This window comes from Eulemur rufifrons, chromosome 23 (assembly GCF_041146395.1).
Source record: "Eulemur rufifrons isolate Redbay chromosome 23, OSU_ERuf_1, whole genome shotgun sequence".
In the NCBI taxonomy this organism is placed as follows: Eukaryota; Metazoa; Chordata; class Mammalia; order Primates; family Lemuridae; genus Eulemur; species Eulemur rufifrons.
The window spans coordinates 12399745-12420505 of NC_091005.1; the positions used below are offsets into that span (position 1 = coordinate 12399745).

The 20761-nt window shown below is 52.6% G+C and overlaps 1 protein-coding gene across 1 annotated transcript; it reads left to right on the top strand.

The window, feature by feature from the left end:
• Nucleotides 1-8405: 8405 nt before the first annotated feature.
• HAS3 (hyaluronan synthase 3) lies at nucleotides 8406-20640 on the top strand. Its single transcript, XM_069497765.1, has 4 exons — nucleotides 8406-9162; nucleotides 12847-13482; nucleotides 16501-16602; nucleotides 17550-20640. Exons 2-4 carry the CDS (start codon nucleotides 12847-12849, stop codon nucleotides 18471-18473), a joined length of 1662 nt encoding a protein of 553 aa, XP_069353866.1. The 5' UTR covers nucleotides 8406-9162; the 3' UTR covers nucleotides 18474-20640.
• The last annotated feature ends 121 nt before the right edge of the window (nucleotides 20641-20761 follow it).

Below are 20761 nucleotides of genomic sequence, written 5' to 3' on the forward strand. Positions count from 1 at the left end.
GTGTTTCTACACGTTAATCTTAAGAGGTCGGAATGGCAGATCAGAAGGTATAAATTTTAAATGTTAGTACCAAAATGCCCTTTGTGCCAATGTACATTCCCCCATCCTCAGCTGACATTGTTGTAATGCCCATGAAATGCAAGTTCATTCTCCAAAGCAAAATGTTGATACCATTCCCTAAATACATCAGGACTGGGACATCCACAGGGGCACACAAAGGCGCTTTGTAAGTACAGTCACCAGCAGCCATGTCCCAGCTACGAGGACGAGTTAGTGGCTTACAGGTGCTCACCCTGGAGAGGAATCTTTATCCCCTGCAGCTCTATTAAAAAGGGCTTTTACCAGATGCTCATCTCCGAGACGCTGTCCTAGTATAGGGTCTGCCTTCTCGTGGGGTTTGGGTGTCCCTGGGATGGCAGCCACATTTCCAAACCAGACTCAGGATGTGGGGCCTGAGGGCCCCTCAAAGTATTGGGTTCATCCGGTAAAGCCGGGATGAATGGCGGCTGTAGCTCCACGTCGCTGCATGTCACGATCATGACTGCAGTGAACACTGTAAAGAGGTTATGATGCTCTTCCGTGCACTGGACACATCTTCATCCACTTGATCCTCACCTGGGCCTGTGAGATAGGTACGGTTATTATTCCTGTTCTACAGATGGGAAAACTGAGGCTCACAAGAGGCTAATTACTTACCCCAGATCACAGAGCAATTATATAGTAAAAAGTGGCCAAACCAGGCGCACTGGTTCCAAAGGCTGTGCTTTTAACCACTCTGCTGCTGCTGCCCAATAGACACGGTGTTTCCAAATTGTAAAATCTGTTCTTAGTGTAAGTGAGGATAAAGAAAGTGGTTCCCTCCTTGTGTAAATGGGTTACCTACATCAAGTTAAACTTCACCCCTAATTTTCTAAAAATAGTGTCCTTGTGCATCAAAACCGAACCATAACCAGGCTCAAGGTGCATGCCTATAGCTCTAGCTAGTTGGGGGGCTAAGTTGGAGGATCACTTGAACCCAGGAATTCAAGACCAACCTGGACAACATAGCATAGACCTCGTCTCTGGGGGAGGAAAACAAAACGAAACAAAACAAAAACCCAACACAACCCAATCTCAGACACTAGAACTTGTTTCACAGCTTGTGTTTGACCTTATGTTATAGTTTGCCCAGAAGCTAGAGATGAGGTTAGTTAAAGTTCCCCAGTCCACCTGCCCCTGTACTTTAGCAGCTTTGGTAAATTGCTTATTGAAAGGCTTATTCTTCTTTTATAGGGTGGCCAAGGTCGGAAACATCTAAGACTGCCTTCCCGGGAGCAGAGGAGGCAGAGAGCCATGTCGCAAATGTGCAACACAGAAAATTTAACAAGTCTCCCCATGAACTCCAGAGCCCAGAAATGTCCTCTGTTAAGGTGGCTGTTGTTTTAACCCTTTCATTTTCTGTAAACAGGGCTTCAGTTCTCAGATTTCATTTTCAGAGTAACTGTATTATTTTAACTGTTATTTCTTCCAAGAAGCTCAAAGCATATATACATTAATAGCTCTGTTCCCAGCTGAGCATGGTGGCTCACTCCTGTAATCCCAGCACTGTGGGAGGCGACGGTGGGAGGATCCCTTGAGGTCAGGAGTTGAAGACCAACCTGGGCAATATAGTGAGACCCCCATCTCTGCAAGAAATTAAAAAATTAGCTGGGCATGGTGGTGCACGCCTGTAATCCCAGCTACTCAGGAGGCTGAGGCAGGAGGATCGCTTGGGCCCAGGAGTTTGAGGTTGCAGTGAGCTATGATGACATCATGGGACTCTAGCCTGGGTCACCCTCCCTGGATGACAGAGTGAGACCCTGTCTCAAAAAAAAAAAAAAAAAAAAAAAGGCTCTATCCCGTACCATCCCTGCAAGAAGAAAAAGAGACTAGATTAATGGCCCTCTTTTGGATAAGGGAAAAATAAGGCCCAGAGAGGTAAATTCTTGCCAAGACAAAGCAGAGCAAAGACGGGAGACGTAAGTGCAGGATTGCAGAGAAACTTCTTCCTTCCTTCCCTAGTTCCTCTGTCATCCAGGCGGCCAGCCCGTCTCCAGCACCGAGCTGCGGAAGGGCTGAGGACAGGAGATGTCGCTTTCAGGAGAGGGCATTTTGCGGAGAGCCCCAGGAGCACTTCTCCCCTGGGGAACTAGGAAAGCTACCGGGCCTGTAAGTGGTTTATTCAATGACATCAGATTTCGTCTGCACTGTCTGCCTGGAGAGCTGAAGCCAGCTCAGAACAGCGCCTGGGTGGGGCCTTCCTAAGGTGCAGCCCCAGTCGTCAGACACGCTGGTAGCCACCTGGGCTGGGGAGAACAAAGCCGCCTGCTCTGCATTTCGGAAGTGGCAAGAGCAAGCTCCCCGCCCCCCTCTACACACACACCTTTATTGGACCACACACCACTTTCAAAACTTCAAAACCTGTGACGACTGTATTAATCCTAGAGAAAGGCCAGCCTGAGATTAGAGAATGGCGATACTGATGTTTCAAAGGGCTGGGGGGTGGCGGTGTTCAGAAATTTCAAAGACCAAGTCTCCGCCATCACTTATGTGGGTATTTCTCTGCGGCCAAGACCAAGGCTGTATGAGAGAGAGTAATGGAGACTCTGTGCCCCCAAAGAGAGCAGCTGAGACCCCTCCCGAGTCCCTAGAGAACACCTCGCCCCATCCTCTGCGCAGGGCAAGCCCCCAGAGTGCAAAAGTGCCGTGGGTAAGATAATGAAAGCTAATCATGCTGACAGCCCTGTCCTCCCACTGACGAGGGCGGGCTGGGGTTCTCCCGTTTTCTCCTGGAAAAAAGCAGGCGGCACCTTTGTCAACGAACAACGTTGTTGAAATCCAGTTCCAGGTACGATGGAGAGACCTGGGCACTGACCTCGCCCATCCGGTCCTGTTCTCTTTGTTTCTCCCTGGCTTTCCTTTCCTAATTTCTAGTTCAAATCCATATCCTTCTCCTTTTCCTTTGTTCCTTCTGGCTTGCTAGCTCGTTATTTCATTGTTACGTTTTCAAGGTCAGTTAATTCAAACAGGTGCCGGCACCATGGCAGGCCTGGTGCTACAGGGAAACGGACACTCTTCTTGGGAGCTCTGGAGCTCACTGCCCGACTGGCTGGCCGCCACTGGCCTCTCCATGCCAGAAATGCACTTGCATGTCTCGCTGAGGACAGCCCTCAGGGTGTGTTCTCAGCTGGATGCACAATAAAATTGCCTGGGGAGTCTTATTTTTTAAATTCAAGCCTGGGGCCAGCCCCTGGTGATTCCAGATTAAATTGATCCGGGCTGGGTTCCAGGTATTAGTGTTTTTCAAAAAGCTCCCCGGGTTCTCAAAGCCTAATGTGCAACAGCCAGACAGGAGAACCACTAGTTTGCTGCTGCCATTGGCTCATCTGACGAGAAGAGGGGCGTGTGTGTGTGTGTGTGTGTGTGTGTGTGTGTGAGATGCGCATTGGAGGAGAGCGTCCTAGCCAAAAAATAAAAGTTCTGCAAGTAGGACATACTTTGGGGGTCCCTCCCCACAAAGGCTCTGATGGGAACTGCCCCCTACCCTCGGCTCTTCTCTGCCTGCTCTTATGGAGGGTCCAGCTTTGGGCCTCCTCTGTGACAGTGACAAATGATGCCTTTAATCAAAAAAGAGGACATAAAGCAGAAGTGCCAGCACACTTAAGAATTGTGGTTAAGTTATTGTAACAGGAGCCAAATTAATTTGGAACAACGTTACCTTAAGCGGTTTGTTCCTCTCCTGCTGATCTGGCAACTTGGCGGTAGACTGGGATTGTGTCTCACCAAGGTCTGGGAAAGTGTGTCGCACACAAGTGCGTCACAGTGAGTTGTGTGCGTGTTTTGGGTAGACATGCACATGGGTACTTCTATAGGGGAAGGCTGACAACACCCAAAGGAGAGAACCTCTCCCTGGGGGTTCCCTGGGCAGGACGGCACTGCTGTTGACATCATCATCATCCTTGGAAATACTTTTTTCAGGAAAGCATCCTTTTAGGGGGCTCCTAGAGCCCACATTTAGCATGCACCTCCCTCCCTTACCCAGGATCACCGTGACCGTGGTTGGGGAAGCCAGTGGAGGCTGCAGCCGGCTGGGCTATGCCAGCCAAGCCATGTGCCTTTTATAATTCACTCAAAGGTGCCGGAGGAGCTGGCACCGCTCTACATACTCCCCCTTTTCAGGCTAAATTCTCTCAAAGGAACAGTGGGAGGGATTTAAATAAAGCAAATCACTTGTGTTTTGGCTACCACTAATCCTATATCCTGGCCCTCCCAACTTTATTTACCGCTTTCATTGTAGACGGAGGTTGCCAAACCTTTTTCACATGGACCCACGTACGATACAGGCCACACCTCGCCCAGCCCCAGCTTAAAAGGAAATTCTATGAACTCAACATTCATGCCATTGAAAATACTTTTTCTTTCTTTCTTTTTTAAGAGACAAGAGTTCTCACCATGTTGCCCAAGCTGGCCTCAAACTCCTGGGCTCAAGCAATCCTCCTTCCTCAGTTTCCGAAGTAGCTGGGACTACAGGAGCACACTGTGACACTTGGTCTCAAAATACCTTTTTATTACAAAATTGTTATTAATAGAAAATGCAGGGACTACAGAGAAAAAGGTAAAGAGAAAAAAATCCATTGTTCTATCACCTGATCTTAATATAGTGTCAAACCTATTAATATATTATACTATTAAACCTGATCATAACATTTGGGTAGATTTCTCTCATGCTTTTTATTAATAATTTATAAAATTTTAAAGAAAATAACAAATGTATTTATTCTTATGTAACAATTTCCGTATCTTGTTTATTTCTAACACTGCATTTTTGCATATTCTTCCATTTTTCTCATGAACAGAATTTTTAGTACAATATTCCACCAAGAAGGTCGATTATGGTTGAAAATTGCCTTCCAGATTTTTTTTTCCTACGTTCTCCGAGGAGAGGGAGAGAAAAGTAACATGGCTGGGAAGAGCTTTTTCTGTTTAGGATTCCAAGAAAAGCATCTCCAGGTCTGGTTTGATACTGGGTTATCAGTCTGCCGTGCCCTCCAAATCCTGACCTTCAAGCCAGCTTAAAAGAACCTGACCGCTTTGCCTCCAGCAGAGCAGAGGCCCCTTAATTTGAAATGAAAACGATTCTTCCATCAAAGGGGAGAGAGACTGGAGTTAAAAATCTAACCATTGTAACTGCAGCACAGAAAAGTCCTCAAGCCCGCTTCTTCAAACACAGCACCCAGAAATGGTACTGCTTGCAGAGTGCTTGTCAGTAAGAGGGGAAAGTTATGAAAGGGCAACTTTGTTTGGTGGTAGCTGCCTTGCTCTAGTCAAGGCTCACGCTTGCCACTTTGAATTATGTATTAACTAGTATTGCAGCTTAAGCTGCCTTGAAGAGAAAGCCCTGTTTAGTCAGCTGGGGGAAATAAACCTGCTACTATTGGGAAGCCATTTTAAAGTCACCTTCATCAGCTTCAAGAGGTTTTTATGGCGGTGGCCAGCCCAGGAGAAGTGGATGGGATGAAGCCTGGAGGGGTTGGGAGGCCTGGGGAGCTTGGCTGCCATCCCCGTTCTGTTTGGCTTTGCTAGAAGTCACGGGCTGGATGCCAGGGAGGAGCACTGAAGCGTGAGGGCCGAGGGTGAGGGGCCAGCCGTGGAGCTCGGTGTCCCTGCTGCCCCGCCCCCTCCCTGCTCAAGCCACTCACTAGGGGACAGCAGAGCAGAACAGTGGGACTGATGGAGCACTTGGGCACTGGCAAGGCTGCTCTGCAGCTTCAAGCACCAGTGATGACAGAGAGATTGAGGGGCGGACTCCTACCGGTGCAGAGTATTTGAGCGTTTCATGGGTTTGGATTTGGAAAATTAGTTGAAAAGTGAAATCTTTTGTTTGTGGAACTGTCAACTTTTGGTTACCTCAAACCCTCCAAAGCTTTGAGAAAGGCCCCTTCAACTCTCCAAACTGTAGAAGTCCCTTTCTCTCCATGATTCCTCCACCTCCCTTCGGTCGTGCTCAAGGCAGCTGACACTGCCTGCCCTCCTCACCTTCGTCCCCTGAAGGCTGCACCCACAGTTCTCATCGTAGCTTCTGGCTTTTGCTGTTTTACCTGCCTCTTAACAGATCTCCTGTAACCCATTCCTAGCCCTCACCCCCAAATGCCACCAGCTCACCCATCCCCGAACGGTACTTGTAACCTATTACTGCCTTGCTCCGACATCTTCACTAATTCTCCAATAGCTACCAGGTGCAATCCAGGCTCCTTATTTGGGCTCTCAAGACCCTCCACGGTCTGTCCCCAGATCCTCCTCACAGCAGCTAGAGTTTATCAGGCACTTCCTGTACAGCAGGCCCTGTTGGAAGTGCTTCAGTGTAAATTTCTTGTTTCATCCAAGCCTCTCTTGGTGGTACTTTAAACCCCCCTCACCTGTTTCCATACCTACTCTTGTACTTAAGCCATACCTCCTACCTACAGTGCTCTCACCTTTCTACCTAGAAGCCCGAGTTCTCCATGAAACTCTGCCAGGCCCATTGCAGCTCACAGAGATCTCTTTCTTGAAATTCTCAAACTCTTCTAGTTGGATTCTCTCATCAACATTTAACCATAAACTGTCTTGTACAGGGACTTAATTTTTCAACTTTTTCTTCAAAATGGATGAGCTTCTAGATGGCAGGGGCGAGCCGGAGATCTCTGGGCAGCAAAGCACCATTCTCTGCTCAGGGCAGGTCTTCAGCATTTGCAAATGAATGATGAAGTGCGGTGCGAATCTTCTACCACTGAGCCAAATAGGGAGTCTTATCCTTTGGAACTTGTGTAAAAGCCAATTCAGCAACATCTGAATTCACGTTTTTAAGTGATTGGGTATGGAATTAGTCCTATTTCTAAATCCCCGGTGGTAAGCAGAGATAAACTGGAGCTTTATTGTATCAGCCCCTTAAAGACTCCCCTACCTCCCTCCCCCTGAAGGGATGAATGCAAATAGGGCACCCAACTGGATGCTAATTACGGGCAAATCCTCCCTGGCATAGACTGCCACAAAGGTAAAGACTCTCTTATCTGCCTGATAACACCAGGTCCCTGGCCCTGCAGATCAGAAAGAGAGAGTTTGCTCCCCAGGGGAAGCCATTTAGGGAGCAAAGCCAATTGGCATGGGCAGAGCGCTTATTGTCCTGATGTTGCATCTGGACCTACTGTTCATTTCAGAGGTTCTAATTGACTAGCGAGGTTGTGCTGAACCAGCCCCGCCTGGGAAACTTCCTGGAGGCAGCAGAGTAGGACGAGCAATAAGCCTATGGGACACTAGAGCCTTAGAAACTAAGCATGAGATGATCCTGGACCAGCCCCAGGGAAATAAACAGGCTCCCAGAGAAGTCATGTTGCTCTTGTGCTGAGGGCAGAAAGGATCTTTCCAAACTGGCTGCTCCATTCCTTGAGCTTCTAAACAGGTCACTTATAAGCAGCCAGTTGGCTGGATATGACTCACCAGACGCATTTTGCCTGGCCCACAGAGGGAGTTTTTTTCCCTTCAACATTTGACTTAATTGCCAACACTTAAAATTAGGAGATTTCCCATAAAAAATCTGGATTTCTGGCTTCTCTTAACAACAGAGCACCTGGCCATGCTGGGCCCTCCCTCCACAGGGACATGGTCCTCTAAGTGGGCCATTTGCTCCCCACCAGATACATGCATTCATTTTTGCCCCTGCCCAGCCCTTGGTTGTTTTCCCTATTCTAAAATTTTGCAGATTGCAAATGTGGGGGGGAGGTAGGATCAGATAGATCCTCAAGTCTCCAGCAACTCTAGGCTCTGTGATACCTCTGGATGTGGAGGAAGTGGTCCAGGGCTTTGGGAGTCCCTAATGCAATAGGGACAAGGCATTTTTCATATATTCAGACTCTGCTCTCTGAACTTCTTGTCACTGAGTGCTCTGCAGCAGTCCCCAACCTTTTTGGCACCAGGGACGGGTTTCATGGGGGGCTCTAGAGGGGAGGCAGAGCTGGGCACCGCGGTTCTAGAAGGGTGGGCGTGTAGAATCCATAGCATGGGCAAACGATGCCACTCTCTGGTTGAGATTAACTGCAGCTAACATTTACTGAGCACTCACTCTCAGCCACCCTCTTCAAACCTCGTAACAATCCTCCTAACAACCCCATTTCTGGGATGATGACACTGAGGCTCACTGCCACACTAGTGGCAGAACTGGCTGGCTGACTGCAGAGGCCCTCTCTCTCCATCTCTGTGTACTTTTATGAAGGAGGGGCTCTCGTAGGGCCCCTCAGGCGGTCTCAAGGTCAAAACACATTCCCATTGTGGATTCAATACTAGTTTGAAAAAAAACACTTAAACCCTATAGCGCATGAATGATTTTCTCAAGCAAAAGTGTGAAATAATTTGATTTTTGTAATGCAAGATGGGAGTGGGTGGAGTAGGTGTGCCTGGGGTCTTTGCTTGCCTAGGACTGAGGAGTGAGCTCAGTGGCCCAGAGTGAGTGAGGGTGGGCAGTCCGTAAGTCCTCTTGAGAGGAGCAACTTATAGATTGCAACCCAGGTGCGTATAGATTCGTTGCAACTTGGGAAGTAATGGAAATGATCTCAGGTGTGTTTGGAGGACATGTAAATTCACTTTTTACCAGTCTTTAATTAGAGTTTCTCTTAAAGTTTTTTTGAGATGTAAAAAGTCAGTGTCTTCAGCTGGTTCTACACTTCCTTCCTCTAATAGCAACTCCCCGGTCTCAACGACCCCACCCCACCTCACTGCGGTCTAGAACCATGTTTCAGGTACCTGGAATCTACTGGAGATAAGGTCAGTTGGGAATCTAGGGGTCATGAATGTCGGCAATAAAGGTGCAAAAAAGGGGAGGAGGATTCGTTTTGGCTTTAAGATACCGGAACCTCCAAGGTTCCTGCAAAACCATTTGCAGCTTTTGCAAACAGCCTTAAAGTCATCAGCGCCCCACTGCGGAATTCAAAGCTAAGCTGTCACAATTGTTAACACCTTCTTTGACCAGCCTTTTTATATTTGACAATTATTCTCTTCTGCTCCTTGCCAGCAGGAAGGTTCCGCTGTGTTGGTTTTAGGGAACCCCGTACAGCGAACAGCTCCTTGGCGTGCAGAAGTCGGGGAAGATTTCTGTCGGCTCGCCCGCTTTGCAGGGTGAGTACGTTTTGGGGCTTAGAAAGCGGGGCGTGGGGGCGGGGACGGAGAGTAAGAATTTTGGAAGTCCCAACGTGTTATCTTTAAAGTTAACCACGCTTCGGGTTCTAGGTTGGGCACAATGACCACCTCCCCTGGGCAGCTGGCCCCGGGGCGAGCGCTGAGCAGCTCGGCCTTCGGCCCCATTGGCGGAACCCAGTTTCCAAGAGGGAGCAGAGAATGCGAATGTCTGCGAGCCAGAGGAGCCGCGTCCACGCGGGACCCGGCGTCCCCGCCGAGCGCTGGCCCTGGGAGCTCCTGGGACCGAGCTGGTTAGGGGATGCGCCCTCGGGGAGCCCTCCCACTCTTGCCAACTTTCCCGGTCCCAGGGCCGGAGGAGGGCGCCTCTCCCGGCGGGGACGCGCTCGGTACTTAAAGGCGGCTCGGCGGGGCCGGCGCTCGTCAGTCTGAGCGCGCGGCGGCGGCGACCGAGGCGGGAGGCGCGGCGGCGACCGAGACGCGGGAGGAGGGGCATGGAGCCGCCGCGGGCCTGCTGAGCACCGGAGCGCGGGCAGCCGGCGGCACGGTGAGCGCGGGCCCGGCTCGCCGGCCGCCACCTCGGAGGGGCGGGCTGCACGGGGGCCGCGCTGGGCTCCGGGGTGCCTCTGGCCGAGCCCCGGGACCCCCACCAGCTCCCCGCCCTGCGGGCGCCGCGTGCGGCGCTGGGAGGCGGGCTGGGGCTGCGGCAGCTTCAGGCTTCCCGGCGCGGTTCCTGCAGCCCCCTCCCCACTGACCCCTCCTCCCTTTCTTCCTCCATCCTCTCCCCCTCTGGCCTCTCCTCCCCTCCTCCCCTGCAGCTCCCGGTTAGTGAATGAATTAGGAGGCGGACAGTGCGGGGCACAGGGCTGCTGGAGTACCCCTCCCCCCCACCTTCCACGCTCGCCCAGGGGTGGCACCTGTCGGGGCACCGAGATACTTGGCGTCCCGGTTCCTGCGGGTCAGCCGGGCCACGGCAGGCTGTTCTGCGGGCGTGGGCTCCCCTCCCTTGCCGGCTCGGAGGGACCGGAGGGCTGCCGGGCGCTAGAGAAGGGGCCCCCGCCTCGCGCACAAGTTTCCATTCCGCCGCTTGTGGGCCCCGCGGCAGGGCGCACCTGTCAGCTAGAGAGACGCTGCAGACCAGGCGGCCCCTCAAAGTTGGGGGTGTGTGTGGACAGAGAGGCGTGCGTCCTTGGCGGGTTTTCTCCTTTCGTCGTCCGGGGGGCCGGTCTTGAGGAGCGCCCCCAACCTCGTGCCCTTGAATCGCGACTGCGTGTTAGCCTGCCTGGGCCGCGTTCCCCAGGATGAGCAAAGCGTGTGGGGACGAAAGGCAGTCCACGTTTTAAGATCAGCCCCCCACCTCCGCCGGCTTGGGGTGACACATCCCCTGTCTGGGGAGGGGGACCCTCAACCGGAGCCCAAACCAGCGCCTGACTGCACGTGGGGTATCCTGCTGCGGGACTTTCTTGGGTCCTCTAGCGGATAGGCTGGGGAAGCAGGGTAGTGCCTCTGATTTCTGCGGGGGAGGGGTCCCGCCCGGGGAAGGAGGGGACCGGCGACACCGGGGATGCTGCCTTTGTCTGCAGGCACACTTTGCCAAGGTAGCTGGGGCCCCGGAAAGATAAGCAAGGCCTTTTCCGACAGTGATTTCTTGGGTTTTCCGTTCCTTCCCCACTGGGTCGTGGGAAACCGGCGCGTGGGTGTGGCCGGCGCCGCCTTTGCCAAAAGGTGAGGCTCAAGTGGGGGCGAGAAGCGTGGCGAGAGCCTTCCCAGCTGCTTTGACCTGGTGGGCACCGCCTCCGGCACTGCACCGAGGCGGGGCGCCAGCGCCCGGCAGGTTGCTGGGCTGGCCTCCGCACCGCTGCCCCTTCCCGGAGCGCAGGCGGACAGCGGGGGCCCCGCAGGGCCCCCTCGGCGCGTAAGCCCAAGAGGGGGGACAGGGCGCTCCAGGGCCGTGGACGCAGGCTTGGGGGCGCCTGGGTTGCAGGCGCATGCAGTGGGGGGAGGATGAGGGAGGGCTGGGAGTCCTGCAGAGGAAGCACGCGGCAGGCTCCCGGGGATGGCGGGGCAGAACGCCGGGAGGCCGTGCTTCCCAGAGAGGCCAGGCTGCCAACAGCTCTTTCCGGACCGAAGCTGCTGGAAGGCTGCTGGTGCCTAAGTCTTGCGCTGATTTAGGCAGTGACTGCGTGTTCCTCACTCCTCCTATGTGAGAGGTGTCCCCTGACAGGAAGGCGTGTTTGTGTTGGGGGCTCGATTTCCTGAGACCCGGAGTTGGAGCAAGCTTTGGAAGTGAGATGTTACTGTGTAGACCTGGGCAGAAACGGGGTTCTCCAGATCAGGCAAGTGACAAGGAGAGGAGGTGGGGGCCTGGGTCAGAATGGAGGGCAGGGAGCAGTCCTTGTCAGCCTCTTCTACCTCCCCCCCCACCACCAACGTTCCACCTCCCCACCCGGCTCTGGTGGAAACCACAGTCAGCGTGGCCACTCGGGTAGCTCTTCAGGGCTGAAGTGTTTCCATTTTCAGGAAATGATTTACCTGAGACATGAAGCAAGAAACCATTAGAGCCCCCACTGCACTGATGGGGAGACTAAGTCTCAGAGCACGGGCAAGGTCAGGCAGCCAGGAAGTAGCAGAGCATGTCTCAAGACCGTCTCTGGTGCCAAGTCTTGGGCTCTTCTCATTGAAACACAGCCAGTTCCAACAGGGCAGATGTTAGTAGCCCTGACATGGTTGCGAACAGAAACGTGGCGTCGTTGACAGGAGTTGCCAGGCAGGGGGACGAACACACAGGGGCCGCCCCGCGCTGGGGTTCCCCAGGCAGCCACCCCTCCAGGCTGCTGCAGTGGTGGCTGCAGTTCCCTCTGGTGCTCTAAAGAGCTGGGCTTCCAGGAGAGCTGTCCACACCCCAGCTCTCATTTCCTCCTCTTTCTCCTGTCTGCGTCCCCCCCTTCCTTTCCCTCTTTCCTGCCTCCCACATAAATGAGAAAAAGGTGAGGCAGCAGGGAATGCAGGCGAAGTTTCTCTTACTGATTTTTGCCTTGAGAAAGGGAAGACTTCACTTCTCCCTTCCCTTTGTTTCCTGCTGTTTCTTTTTCTCTCTGACTTTCTTCTTGGGCCTTAGGATAGCTGTGCTTTCCTGGTGACTATCCTGTCGCAGGACAGGTACAGGGTAGGGAGACACTCTTAGGCCCCCGGCTGCCTCCCTGCCCCTCCACTTCCCCTCCCTGGCCACTGCAGCCCAGGTGCACCCCCTGAAGCTTGCCTCTTTAGAGCTTTGAGTCAGGCAGATGCCACTTCCGCCATCTACCTGCCACCAGGTGTCACATAACTCACTTTGGGCTTTGGCTTGTCTCACAATAAGTGCTCCTGTAAGTGCTTTACACATGTCACCCATTTAACCCTCAAAGATGCTGTGAGGTTAGTACTGCAATCCACATTTTACAGATGAAATAACTAAGAGGTCACAGAGATAGCCAGTGGCAGAGCTGGGATTTGAACGCCAATAGTTTGGCTTCTGAGCCTACAGGTCTTAGTCATGCTCAGTAAGTGGTAATGGTTTTTATTAGTGGGTCGTTTCCCCTGTTCCAGGCCTGAGAGAACGCCCATATTCCCATTGACTGGAAATGCTGCCTCCTGCCTGACCCCACATCTCCTGCCTTCTCCCGCCAGATGCCGGTGCAGCTGACAACAGCCCTGCGTGTGGTGGGCACCAGCCTGTTTGCCCTGGCGGTGCTGGGCGGCATCCTGGCAGCCTACGTGACGGGCTACCAGTTCATCCACACAGAAAAGCACTACCTGTCCTTCGGCCTATACGGGGCCATCCTGGGCCTGCACCTGCTCATCCAGAGCCTGTTTGCCTTCCTGGAGCACAGGCGCATGCGGCGGGCCGGCCGGCCACTGAAGCTGCCCTCTCCGCGGCGGGGCTCGGTGGCGCTCTGCATTGCTGCGTACCAGGAGGACCCTGACTACTTGCGCAAGTGCCTGCGCTCTGCCCAGCGCATCGCCTTCCCTGACCTCAAGGTGGTCATGGTGGTGGACGGCAATCGCCAGGAGGACGCCTACATGCTGGACATCTTCCATGAGGTGCTAGGTGGCACTGAGCAAGCTGGCTTCTTTGTGTGGCGCAGCAACTTCCACGAGGCTGGTGAGGGTGAGACGGAGGCCAGCCTGCAGGAGGGCATGGACCGCGTGCGGGATGTGGTGCGGGCCAGCACCTTCTCGTGCATCATGCAGAAGTGGGGAGGCAAGCGCGAGGTCATGTACACGGCCTTCAAGGCCCTTGGTGATTCGGTGGACTACATCCAGGTAAGGCTGTCTCCCTAGGATGTGTGTACATGGGGACATGTCCAGCCAGCCAGGCATACTGTCCTCCAGGAATCTGAGGTCCCCTGTGTTGTTTACACCCTTCCTCTGCACTGAAGGCAACAAGGCATAATGGTTCTGCCCAGCAGTCCTGGGTTGGAATCCTGGTTCTGCTGTTTCGTGGCTCTATGACCCTGGGCAGATCTCTAAGTGCTGTCCCAGTGATAACAAACAGGTGCACGGCATTGGCGTCACACCAGGCACAGACGTAGGCTCTTAAAACATTAGCTCTTTCAAGCCTCATAATACTCCTAGGGGGTAAGTACTGTTATTTCTACTCAAGAAAGGGGAAACCGAAGCACAGGCTAAGTAACTGCCTGATGTCACACTGCTAGTGAGGTGCAGAGCCGGGATGGAGCCCAGGCGGCCTGCGGCAAGGCCACTCTTGTCGGTGGTACCACACTGCCTCGCCACGGACAGCATGGGGTGAACCTCTTCATAAAGAAGCACAGTGAATAGCAAAAGAAGCTAGGCTCAAAAGCACTCAAAATGTTTTTAGTTATGGGCCAAAAAGTCCCACTCTTCCTAGTGTCAAAATCATGTCCGTGAGGTGGAAGATGGCGGGACAAGGCGTGAAAGACCTACCAGCTTCACTTGGCAGCAACACTGGCCGGGCGGGGCCTGTGAACCAACCCTGCCCAGCTTCTGGTCAAGGTGGTCACGGACATGCGCCTGGGCGTTTTGTGAGGCTGACAAGGTTAACGTGGCTTCAGTTTTCAAATAACAAAACTTAGAACTGACAAGATTAAAGCTCACACATTTCAGTACAAAATTCAATAGATATTTCAGCAGAAACTAAGACCCAGGACCCCAGATTTCTGGTCCAGAATTCTTCACAGCATCTGCACAGCCTCTGTCTCTGCCCCTCTCCACACCTGCCAGGGGAGGGTTTTGCCTGTCACTTGATAAATGCTTGAAAGAACAGTGGCTGTTCTGGTCGCCCACCTGTGTACCAACTCGGTCTTGCTAACATCGTGTCGAGTCCTCTAATGCCACGTACAGTTTCTATAGTGTGCCCACCGAATGTTAGCTTGCGTAGACTTAGGAGGTGGTGGCTTTTTTGAAAGTTGTATTCGCGTGAGAGTTGATGCCTTACCTTTTTCTGTCTTCCTAGGCCCAAGGACCTCCTCAGCCACGTAGGGAGGGATGAGAGCCGAGAGGGCTGTTTGATTCTGCGGTTCACTTGGGGTCGTGGGGCCTTTGTGAAACTTTCCTGGGGACCCAAACGCTTAGGAAAAAAAGCCCTTTGAGCCCTGGCACATGCTCAAGCCTTGAAATGAGCATGTGACTTTGTCATCTATTCCCTTGAAGCACAGGATCCCCCACACCCTGCTCCGCCACACATCTCCCTTTCCATGTCACCTCCTGTGTGCGCTGGTGGAGCAGCAGATAGGCTCACACACCTGAGCCAGGCCTTTCTCTTTATGGCCCTGGGATCCTGCCTGAGGCAGCCCTGGGCTACAGCCAGCGAACGCTTGATGGCTTTCAGCCCGTCTTCCAACAGCCCTGCTGAGGGTGTGTGGCCTTCCCTGTCTGGGAGAGGACCTTGCTCTAGCCAGCGGGGGGACCCAGGCAGCACAAGAGCACCCCCTTCCCCAGCCCTCCTCAGCTAGAAAGGCCTCCCTGGGGTGAAGGAACCTAAGCTGCATATGAAGAGTGGGTGAGGGTTGGGACAGGAAGTGGCAGTGAGACCAGAGCACTGGGAAGCTTGGCCTGTAAGCTGAGGAGGCTCCCTGGGCCCTTCCCAGGCATGGACCGGGACATGAAGACATGTCTGGTGAGGCGATAGGGAGCACGTGTGAGGGACCCAGCCTGGTAGGTCCCGAAGCCGCCTTCTGCAGCTCGTCTGTGACTACCCTGTCTTCTAACATGGAGAGAGAAAACTGGGTAGAGTTGGAGGCAGTCTCCTTCCTGCAGGCTGATGGGCTCTCACTCAGCAACTTTAGTAAAAGGATTTAGGCTTTTGCAGAACAGGGTTTTGGTTCATCTCTGGATGATGTCCTCTGCTCTGAGAATAGTGACCACAGAGCTCAATCAGGGGTCGGTAAACTGCCCGGCCCCTGTGGTTATCTAGATTCTTTGTACTACTTCAAGTAATTTTTTAGAAAACAGACAAGGTTCATCAACAAAGACAAAGTCAGCCACCAGGGTAAGCATTCATAGCCCAGGTTCAACTGATGGTGGGATCACTGTTGGAATCGGACTGTGAGCCTTGAGGCCGACTGGAGGCAGCTGCTGCCAGTGTCCGTGCCATTCAGGGTAGATTCCAGGCCAGCGCAGCGCTGGGCACGCTGTGCTCTGGCCTTAGAGAGTCGGCCAAGGGAGTGTGTGGAGAGCGCACAGGCGGCCTGGCAGCCGTGCTGTGGTCTCACAGAGGTGCCTGTGAGGAGGCAGAGCCTCACCGCTGGGGCTGCAGATTGTCCAAGAGGCCAGAGGCTGAAATGGGGACCCTGCTGTTAACAACCCTACGGGACAGCCTCAGGCAGTGGCCTCTGACAGGAGCCATTTGTTGGCCTTCTGAGGAATGTCTGCTGGCCCTGGTCTAGCCTGCTGTGCCTGTCATCTGATTTCAGTGACTTGTTCCCCTCTGCCCCGGGACCCCAGAGAAATACTGAGATCATTTCTGTGGAGCCCGGCTCTGTAGAGGCTAAACACTTGCCCAGTGCTAAGCACCTTTCCGTTTCCAGGCCCAGCATCTCTCTTCTGGGTTTCTCTCTCCGAGCCTAGTGGCCGTCAAGCCTGGTGTTGGAACTCTTCTTTTCCTTACTTTCCTGTTTTTCTTCTGGCCCCTTCTATTTGGCATAGATCTTCTGCTAGTGGCCAGAAGTGAGTCATGTAAGGGGGTTTATGTCACTTAGGCAGTGCACAGCCTGGGGGTGGGGTGGGGCATAGAAGTGCACAGGTGTGCATGGACGTCCAGGCCCGAGGTCAAAATGGACCGACAGTGCATTCCCTCTGCAGGTGTGCGACTCCGACACTGTGCTGGATCCAGCCTGCACCATCGAGATGCTTCGAGTCCTGGAGGAGGATCCCCAAGTAGGGGGAGTCGGGGGAGATGTCCAAGTAAGAAGTAACCAGGGATTCCTGGGGGTGGGGGTCTGGACTCTTCCTGCTTCCTAATCCAACAGCAATATGCTTGGGAAATGGGTGTCTTGTTTTCCTAGTATTTGGGGGAAGGTTTCCCTTGGACAGTTTTCACTGGTATCAAAGGGCTCACCTCATTTGCCAGCCAACCTCTTCCTACGTTTTCCGGATGCGGGGACAGGGGTATCAGTAGGTATGGAGAGAGCCTATAGTGCACGGAGGGGCAGAGCATTTTAAGGCCATAGATCCTAGAGGGTACTTCCTTTCTGGCCGGTCTTCCATCTGAACACAACCAGAGGTGGTGAGAGAAGTTCTACTGACAGGTCTGGGCCAACTAGCGTCCTTCCCCACCTCACACCCCCTGCAACTAGTCATCAATGCAACAAGATTGTGCCTGAGCTACAAGACAACAGTAGCTCCAAACTTAGACCCTTGGGAAGCCCTTGCTCTTAGGGGATGGGCCGAAGAGCTGTGGGCAGTATGGTAAGAATAAGGGGCCAGGTCTTCCAGAGGATACTGCAGACAAGGTTCCGTGTCTTCCCTAGAAGCTTTCCAACTGTACGGGGCTCAGGACACGTGCCTGGGGTAGTGTTTTCCATCTTTCTCAAGCCCTTTTCTCTGCCACCACCATTAGCTGCCTCCTGAAACTGAAGATGGCTTTGACTGCTAGAGCAACTCAGCTGGGAAAATCAGTGCAGACGACACAGTAGGGAAGTGGAACGGGTGCTGGGGACAGTGAGTACGTGTGTCGTTGGCTCCTCTGAGCCTCAGGTTTCCCAGCTCCAGCAGGGCTAGCACTGATGGTCAGGAATTTGAGCAATGGGCCACAGAACCCAGGGCAGGGAGGCCTCAAGGTCTCTGGCATCTGTCTCCTCTGGGGCTTACATCCTCAGGTAAGGAGGCCCAGCATCTCTATTCCCTTGCAGATCCTCAACAAGTATGATTCGTGGATCTCCTTCCTGAGCAGTGTGCGGTACTGGATGGCCTTCAACGTGGAGCGGGCCTGCCAGTCCTACTTTGGCTGTGTGCAGTGTATTAGTGGGCCCTTGGGCATGTACCGCAACAGCCTCCTCCAGCAATTCCTGGAGGACTGGTACCATCAGAAGTTCCTCGGCAGCAAGTGCAGCTTTGGGGATGACCGGCACCTCACCAACCGAGTCCTGAGCCTTGGCTACCGAACTAAGTATACAGCACGCTCCAAGTGCCTCACAGAGACCCCCACTAAGTATCTCCGGTGGCTCAACCAGCAGACCCGCTGGAGCAAGTCTTACTTCCGGGAGTGGCTCTACAACTCTCTCTGGTTCCATAAGCATCACCTCTGGATGACCTACGAATCGGTGGTCACAGGTTTCTTCCCCTTCTTCCTCATTGCCACGGTCATACAGCTCTTCTACCGTGGCCGCATCTGGAACATCCTCCTCTTCCTGCTGACGGTGCAGCTGGTAGGCATTATCAAGGCTACCTATGCCTGCTTCCTGCGAGGCAATGCAGAGATGATCTTCATGTCCCTCTACTCCCTTCTCTACATGTCCAGCCTCCTGCCAGCCAAGATCTTTGCCATTGCTACTATCAACAAGTCTGGCTGGGGCACCTCTGGCCGGAAAACCATTGTGGTGAACTTCATTGGCCTCATCCCTGTGTCCATATGGGTGGCAGTTCTTCTGGGGGGGCTGGCCTATACAGCTTACTGCCAGGACCTGTTCAGTGAGACGGAGCTAGCCTTCCTTGTCTCCGGGGCCATCCTGTATGGCTGCTACTGGGTGGCCCTCCTCATGTTGTATCTGGCCATCATTGCCCGGAGATGCGGGAAGAAGCCAGAGCAGTATAGCTTGGCTTTTGCTGAGGTGTGACACAGCCCCCAAGCAGAGCGGGAAAAGTGCAATGGGTAAGGGAGGGAAGGGGAAAGAAAGAGAAAAGATGGGGGAGGGAGGGAGGAGGGAGTGTTGTGTTTTAATTTAATGGTCCAAAGGACAAATCTAAAAACGCAAAGAATGGTGACTGTAGTATGGCCTGGGCAGCTCTACTTAGAGGAGGCAACACTGAATTCTCAGGCTCAGGGTAGAGGGGGCTTGTGTGGTTTCAGGCTGCCTGTCTGCCTGCATCTGCACATAAGCAGTGGCCTCTGGGAAAGACCCTACTTCTCCTGGGATCCAGAGGGAACTCAGAAGTGTGCTAAACCAAATAAGTTCAATTCAGTGTCAACTTCTCACTGGTGCGTGAGCAATGGCAGCCTGTGGGAAGAGGTTCTCCTAACCAATCTGAATGCAACCAGAGGTGGTGAGAGAATTTCTCCTGAGAGGTCTGGGCCAGCTATTGTCCCCCCACCCCCCAGTCATCAATGCAATAAGACTGCGCCTGAGATACAAGGCTCCAAAGCCTGATCTTTGGGCATCAGGAAACAGGGTCCAGGAATGGTGCTTTATGTGATGTACCCCACTCCACATCTCAACATCCCAGGGATGAACCAAACCAGCAGGCAGTTAGCATTGAACTGCTTTCAAAAGTATGTATTAAAAAGGAAAGTTTGCCAGGAAGAACAAAGAGGTGGTGCTAAAGGCCATGGGCTATATGAAGGCCTTGGGTGTTCCACCTGAAAATTGCTCGACTTCTAGATGGATTCTTAGCTTGTCTGTGGTCTCTGCTGGGGAGATAAACTGTTTTAGCCATCCATCAGGAAGATTAAACCCCAACATGTTTAAAAAGGAAGTGTGAGGTCTTAAGTATTTTAACCTGTATACTCCTGAATTCCTCTCAAATTCAGCTCTGATTGGAGGCAAAGAGATCTTCCTCACTTCACTTTCTTCAAAGGCACATTTTTTTTTTTTTTTTTTTTGGTATAACTGCAGTCACCTCTTCCACCCTTGTCGTCATGGGTAAATTTTTCAAGGTGGCAACTGGAGCAGAGCCTGGGCTCTTACAAGACCCTCTGCTCTCAGCGCATATGGGAACTGCTAAGAGCTTCTGATCAAATTGGCTACGGTCTTGGAGCTGTTTGGACAGACTCCTTGGCAGCCGGGTTAGCATGCATGACTTTCAGGCTACTGTTCTTGACAATCATCTCCAATGGAAAGCTTTTCAGTGCTTCCAGATTGAACCCTCAAATTCAAGCTAGTTATCTTTGAGACTGTCCATTCTCCTCGGTAGTTTCTCCAGGGAATTCTGTACCCAGGTTGCAGACAGTCACTCCTTTTTCAAGCTTCTTTCCAGAAACCAAACTAGGAGATGGAATTGGTTCCTACAGCCTAAGGTTCTTGCTTTTTCATGTTTGTTGAAGCTGTTTGATTGAGGGGAAAAGCCATTTTCTAGTGACTTGCAACCCACAGACTTCTCAGCATTCGAGTTTAAAACCTGGGATCTTGACTAAGCCTCTGACTTAAGGATTGCTTGCTCCGTCTCTCGAAACGTCCATTTTCAGAGGGGCCAGCCAACTCCTCAGAACCAGCACCAAGGTGGAGAGCAGCTGAGGGGGGCAAGCCTCCAGTGTACCCAGGTGCTTCCAACAAAGAAACAAGGTGTGCTCTGAGCCACAGATGGGCAAACCCTGGTGCTTTCCTTCATCTCCCGGGAACTCGAGGGTTTTCCAGGTGTAGCCAGCAGCTGCCGTATCACACAGGCCTGGAGTTGCTTTTAAGACTGATGGCTGATGTCAGACCCAACCCATAAAGGCTGGGAGACAACAGGCATTGGCTAAAGGCAGTTCTGCTGGCCAAGAAGTAAACTATTTTGAGCACTACAACGGAGGAAATCCTGTCAGCCAACTGCAGAGCTCAGACTTAACTAAGGGCTTGTTTTTCTTCAGCTTTTACTTGAACGTTAATGTAGGATTATGGACGCTGGAGGGAGAACTGCTGGCTGTCCTACCACCAGCTCTGCCTTGCACTGCGGTCATCAACTTTCCTCTCGGATCAAAAGCAGGCAGGTACAGGCAGTGGGCTCACAACGTTTGACCTCGACTGGTTTTTCTAAGTTATTTTGTACATTTTTCAGCAGCAAAACCAAACTGGGTCTTCAGCTTTATCCCCGTTTCTTGCAAGGGAAGAGCCTTTATACAATTGGACGCATTTTGGTTTTTCCTCATTGAGGATTTTAATCCTCTTTTGTATTGTTTCTACAATTTGTAAACATATTTATTTTTACC

What these genes read in the sequence shown, in the direction of transcription:
- HAS3 (XM_069497765.1), top strand. Translation starts at nt 12,847, where the DNA reads ATGCCGGTGCAGCTGACAACAGCCCTGCGTGTGGTGGGCACCAGCCTG. An exon ending in ATTCGGTGGACTACATCCAG is followed by an intron (nt 13,483 to 16,500) that starts GTAAGGCTGTCT and finishes TTCCCTCTGCAG; the next exon opens with GTGTGCGACTCCGACACTGT. An exon ending in GAGTCGGGGGAGATGTCCAA is followed by an intron (nt 16,603 to 17,549) that starts GTAAGAAGTAAC and finishes ATTCCCTTGCAG; the next exon opens with ATCCTCAACAAGTATGATTC.